Source organism: Protopterus annectens, chromosome 16.part0, assembly GCF_019279795.1.
Source record: "Protopterus annectens isolate FY-2018-M chromosome 16.part0, PAN1.0, whole genome shotgun sequence".
Lineage (NCBI taxonomy): Eukaryota > Metazoa > Chordata > Ceratodontiformes > Protopteridae > Protopterus > Protopterus annectens.
The window spans coordinates 78,802,424-78,809,201 of record NC_056750.1 but is presented as its reverse complement, the minus strand read 5'-3'; the positions used below and the strand labels follow the sequence as shown (position 1 = coordinate 78,809,201).

The window sequence follows — 6,778 nt, the reverse complement described above, 5'->3', positions numbered from 1 at the left end:
GTCTGAGGAAGCAGGACAGCCATGAAAGCACTAAACTATTTTTATTATTTATTCTTTTTTATAATAAAGAGTTATTTCAGCCAGAGTGGATATCTGCTACATTTTTATATTTTTCTTTTGGATTACGTTCCAGGTCCACCTTTCATCTCTTTTTATATTACACACATCTAGTATGAATTTTTGCTATATGAATATGAGGGTTGGCATGACGGTATAAGCACAATTGGTACATTTATTATATACAAAGTGGATATGAGGGATGGGATAAGGGTATAAACATAATACGTTCATTTATTATATACAGAGTAGCTATGAGGGTTGGGATAAGGGTATAAATATAATACGTACATTTATTATATACAGAGTGGCTATGAGGGTTGAGATAAGGGTATAAACATAATATGTACATTTATTATATACAGAGTGGATATGGGGGTTGGCAAGAGGGTATAAACACAATAGGTACATTTATTATATACAAAGTGGCTATGAGGGTTGGGATAAGGGTATAAACATAATCTGTACATTTATTATATACTGAGTGAATATGAGGGTTGACATAAGGGTATAAACATAGTATGTACATTTATTATATACAGAGTGGATATGGGAGTTGGCAAGGGGGTATAAACACAATATGTACATGTGTTATACAGAGAGAGGGTATGAGATTTGGCATGAGGGTATAAACACAATATGTACATTTATTATATATAGAGTGGCTATGAGGGTTGGTATGAGGGTATAAATATAATATGTACATTTATTATATACAGAGTGGATATGGGAGTTGGCAAGGGGGTATAAACACAATATGTACATTTATTATATGCAGAGTGGATATGAGAGTTGGCATGAGGTTATAAACACTATATGTACATGTATTATATACAGAGTGGATATGAGGGTTGGCATGAGGGTATACACAGTATGTATATTTATTATATATAGAGTGGATATGAGGGCTGGCATGAGGGTATAAACACAGTATGTACATTTAATATATACAGAGTAGATATGAGGGTTGGCATGAGGGTATGAACACAATATGGACATTTATTAAATACAGAGTGTATATGAGGATTGGCATGAGGGTGTAAACACAATATGTACATTTATTGTGTACATAGTGTTTACGAGGGTTGGCATGAGAGTATAAACACAATATGTGAATGTATTATATACAAAGTGGATATGAGGGTTGGTATGAGGGTATAAACACAGTATGTATATTTATTATATATAAAGAGGATATGAGGGCTGGCATGAGGGTATAAACACAGTATGTACATTTATTATATACAGAGTAGATATGAGGGTTGGCATGAGGGTATAAACACAATATGGACATTTATTAAATACATAGTGTTTACGAGGGTTGGCATGATAGTATAAACACAATATGTGAATGCATTATATACAGAGTAGGTATGAAGGCTGGCATGAGGTTAAAACATAATATGTACATTTATTATATACAGAGTGGATATGAAAGTTGGCAAGAGGGTATAAACACAATATGTGCATTTATTATATACAGAGTGGATACGATTGTTGGCATGAGGGTATAAACACAATATGTACAAGGATTATATACAGAGTGGATATGAGAGTTGGCAAGAGGGTATAAACACAATATGTGCATTTATTATATACAGAGTGGATACGATTGTTGGCATGAGGGTATAAACACAATATGTACAAGGATTATACACAGAGTAGATATGAGAGTTGGCAAGAGGGTATAAACACAATAGGTACATGTATTATATACAGAGTGGGAGATGAGAGTTGGCAAGAGGGTATACAAACATTATGTACATTTATTTTATACAGAGTGGATATGAGAGTTGACAAGATGGTATAAACACAATATGTGCATTTATTATATACAGAGAGGAGACGAGGGTTGGCATGAAGGTATAAATACAATATGTACATGGATTATATACAGAGTAGATATGAGAGTTGGCAAGAGAGTATAAACACAATAGGTGCATGTAATATATACAGAGTGGATATGAGGGTTGGCATGAGGGTATAAACACCGTATGTATATTTATTATATACAGAAAGGATATGAGGGCTGGCATGAGGGTATAAACACAGTATGAACATTTATTATATGTGGAGTAGATATGAGGGTTGGCATGAGGGTTATGTACATTTATTATATGCATAGTGGATACAAGGGTTGGTATGAGGGTATAAACACAGTATGTAGGTGTATTGTATACAGAGTGGATATGAGGGTTGGGATGAGGGTACAAACACAATATATGCAGACAGACTGTCAGAGCCTACATGATAGGTGGATAACAGACTGTCAGAGCCTACATGATAGGTGGATAACAGACTGTCAGAGCCTACATGATAGGTGGATAACAGACTGTCAGATCCTACATGATAGGTGGATAACAGACTGTCAGACCCTAAATAATAAATGGATAACAGACTGTCAGAGCCTACATGATAGGTGTGTAACAGACTGTCAGAGCCTACATGATAGGTGGATAACAGACTGTCAGAGCCCACATGATAGGTGGATAACAGACTGTCAGAGCCTACATGATAGGTGGATAACAGACTGTCAGAGCCTACAGTCATCTGTGACATACTCACTCATCAGTCTTAGCCTCATACTTCAGAATTATACCAGGAAGTCTGACTGTAATTAAGACAGAATAACTGACTAGTGAAGAAGAACTCACAATGATCTAATAGTTCCACAATGAAAGGTCGAGATGCACATTAGCAAGAAACCAAGTCTGTTGAACTCAAATGGCCCAAACCCAGCACAACTAAAAATTAACTTTTTTTGAAAATGGTGCAGCCAGGGAGGCTGGTGCCAATTCACCCCAAATGTATGCATATCAATATCACATTTGCACAAAGACACAAAAAATTAAGAAATTTCCAGAAATAAAGTAATTAATGCTAATGTACACACAGAAACCACAATGGCAGTGTTTTCCTATAGAAAACACTTACTGACATTTTGTACAATGTGGACTTGAGGCCTTAGAATGAGACCCGGGGTATTTGGTCTCAGGAAAATATAAATTTTACTGGAGCAAACACAATAAAAAGAAGGGAAATAAATATTTTCTTCTTCTTTTGGCTGCTCCCGTTAGGGGTCGCCACAGCAGATGAACTGTTTCCATTTCTTTCTGTCCTCTGCATCTTGCTCTGTCACACCAACCACCTGCATGTCCTCTCTCACCACATCCATAAACCTTATCTTAGGCCTCCCTCTTTTCCTGTTACCTGGCAGCTTCATCCTTAGCATCTTTTTCCCAATATACTCTGCATCCCTCCTCAGCACATGTCCACACCAATGTAATCTTGCCTCTCTGGCTTTGTCTCCAAACCTTCCAACCTGGGCTGACCCTCTAATATACTTATTCCTAATCCTGTCCATCCTCATCATACCCAGTGCAAATCTTAACATCTTCAGCTCTGCCATGTTAAGCTCTGACTCCTGCCTTTTTGTCAATGCTACTGTCTCCAACCCATATAACATAGCTGGTCTCACTACCCTCTTGTAGACCTTCCCTTTCACTCTTACTGGTACTCGTCTATCGCAAATCACTCCTGACACTCTTCTCCACCCACTCCATCCTGCCTGTACTCTCTTCTTCACCTCTCTTCCACACTCACCATTACTCTGAACTGTTGATCCCAAGTGCTTAAACTCATCGACCTTTGCCACCTCTACACCCTACATCCTCACCATTCCCCTATCCTCCCTTTCATTCACACACATATATTCTGTCTTAGTCCTGCTGACCTTCATTCCTCTTCTCTCTAGAGCATATCTCCACCTCTCCAGGGTGTCCTCCACCTGTTTCCTACTCTCATTACAGATCACAATGTCATCTGCAAACATCACAGTCCATGGGGACTCCTGTCTGATCTCTTCTGTCAACCTGTCCATCACCATTGCAAATAAGAAGGTAAATAAATAAAAACAGTATTTCACAGATCATTTTTTCAGCAGCAGAATTAACTTTCTTTTTCTGATGTTATATGAAAAATATTGCAGCTGTAAAGAGTAATTTCATTCTGTTTTGTATTCACTGAAAGAAATTGTATAATAGCGGCATTTTATATTAGAAACTAATCATTCTGGCATTGTTTTCTGCAGGGTCGGATTTGCAGAAAGACAGGAAAATCAAGAAAGGCTTTCACTCGGAAGGAAGCTGAAGCCAGCTTCAGAAACCTGATGAAGACTCACGAGAAATATGGCTGGGTTACACCTCCAAGCATGGATGGGTAACAGAAACAAGCAATATGGCAGCAAAGGACAATTTTCCAAAGTGGAATGAATGGAACAATTAGATTGGGAAAGGGTGGGAATGAGTCTTTTTTCTCTGGAAATTAACAGACCTTAGCATTTTTATTCATGTAAGGATAAAGCAACCTCACATGGGTTTGTAGCTGTTAATCAGTGCAAACAAAAGAAATGTGCTGCAAGGATAGTGGGTTGTGCATTTCTCTTAAGCAGTTTAAACACCTGCTGATTTGTGGAGGTGGTTAAGTCTGAGTCCATTCACATTCTTTAATTAGTTTTAAAAAAATTCAGTTTGAAAGGTAAGTCATCCTTTGTATTAAAATAGTTACTGTGTCGGAAACGTTGAGCTAGAATCACAGCAATTCTACAAGTGTAAAAGATCAGCATAGTAGTAAATGCCTAGACAATTGATAAAAGTGTGCTATTTAAATGTCTTTAAAATTATTTACTTAACAAAGCCCATCCCCCTGCCCCGGGCTATATTTGTGTACATATCTTTAGGGACATATGAATAATTCAGAGGGTAGCCATGTGACACACACAACTGAAAGATTAAGATTTTCACAGATTACTTTTACAAAATGGGTTCATAAAACTGTATCATCTGACTGGATAACAGGGCTGAAAAAATATATTCAAAGCACAGTAAAAACAAGCATATTCTGAAGATGAGTAAGTGTCAGGAAAAGCTGTTTCATTAGCTTGATGGTGGACTGGGTTGTGTGCCAAACGGATACCACTGTATGCCTTGGCTGGAGAAGTACTTGCCCAATACTTTGGCTATGTGGTAATATTTGCTCAGCATACACCACTGAACAGTAATGATTATCTATATGTAACCCACAACATCAAAATGCCTTTCTTTAATGTCGAAACCAAATAACCCACACCACTCAAAAGAGGAAGAAATATTAATGAGTTTGTTTAATTACCTGGAAAGATAATTATTTTAACTACCTGGTACATCAACTTTAAAGAGAGATGGAATTTTGTTAATGATGTAACTTAAATATATGTGTGTTTCATTGATTATTAATATGGGGGACTTAATTATCTGACTAGTATTTTCAAACTCATTTTTATGATTTCTTTAAGGGTAATGCTTTCAAAAGACTTGGCCATTTTTGTTCGTTATGTTTTTTTTTTAATATTAAGATGAAAGTGTCATTAGTGACAAGTAAGATTTGGATAGACTTACTTTAAGTCAGCACCAAATGGAACGCTTCTGAATGACTTGAGTCCTGATAAAATTGTCTCTGTTATAAATGGAACGGGTAACCTTTGTATATTCGCATTCACTTAAATGTAGCTGGTCAGTTATAACATTAATGATGACAGTTTTCGAACTGAATGTATTTGTGGAGTTGTTGCTAAATGATTTTGCTTAAGACTGAGTGTCTTATTTTGTGTGCTCGCTAAAAATTCCAACAAAATTAAAATCATTGAGATGGTGAATAGGCAACATTAGTATTTCTATTTTTAATTAGTATTTAAAGAAGGATTGGTCGGTGTAAGGTTAGTGTTGCATGTTTATTGATAGAAGCTTTACAGCACTTATCCATCCAGGTTCATCCTTAAATATTGATGCCTTCATTTACCAAAACAGTAAATGCTAGCAGAAAAAGAACATTGTAAAGGTATAAAACTAGCTAACAAAGAACTTTCCCGCAAACATTAACAAAAACGTCAGAATCTTAAAGTCAGTGCTATTTAAAATATACCATTCAGCTAAGGTACTGCAACTGGGATATTAATATTTTCCACATGAAAAGACCAGTTACCACAGTCTGATGCCTAAAATTTCAAAGTGTCACTACAGATATATGGGTGCTACTGATCTGGAAATATTAATGTCTCAGTATGTAGCATACTTATGTCTGATAGTAAAAGACTGAATCATAGCTCTCAAACTCTTAGCACAAAAAGCTGGACAAAGCCAAAAATAATGAGGGGACAAAGTCCCAAAAATAGGGACAAATTTTAAATATCGCTCTAACAAGCTTAAAAAGTCACTTAAATAAAAGTTCTTGTGTTACCATGCATTTTCTGAAGGATACAAAGTCAGAAACTCAAATAACTGTCATTATATAATGAATTCAATTCTCACTGATTTCTCACAAAAATCCAGAAAGCCACCACTTTTATGAGGAACAGAGTAAAAATATGAGTCAAAAATCTGAACATTCTGCGAAAATCTGGACAGCTGAGAGGTATGTTTTGCAGGTTAAAATTACACTTCCAAATAGTCAAACTACACAACTACCTAACACTTCAGTGCAGTATGGATTAAGACAGAAACTACAGCAATGAACGAGGCCTTAAAGCCAACTCTCTCCTACTTTTATAGTTGCTGTCCACAGAGCTGTTACATATTCTGTGGCATTAACAGAAGGACAATTCTCCACTGAGTTCATCAAGACGCTTTTAATGAAAGCATAGTTGTAACCCGGATATCTGAAAAAAAAAACAGAAGCTTAACATGTC

At 36.4% G+C, this 6,778-nt stretch overlaps 1 protein-coding gene across 1 annotated transcript in view; it reads left to right on the top strand.

Annotated features, from left to right (window-relative positions):
• The window catches only part of LOC122790957 (ubiquitin-conjugating enzyme E2Q-like protein 1), a 267,038-nt gene extending 261,289 nt beyond the window's left edge, over positions 1-5,749 (top strand). The window contains exon 3 of the mRNA XM_044058678.1: positions 4,148-5,749. Within this exon, the coding sequence (XP_043914613.1) occupies positions 4,148-4,279 (132 nt within the window). The 3' untranslated portion in view covers positions 4,280-5,749. The remainder of the gene's footprint in view (positions 1-4,147) is intronic.
• Positions 5,750-6,778: the final 1,029 nt, after the last annotated feature.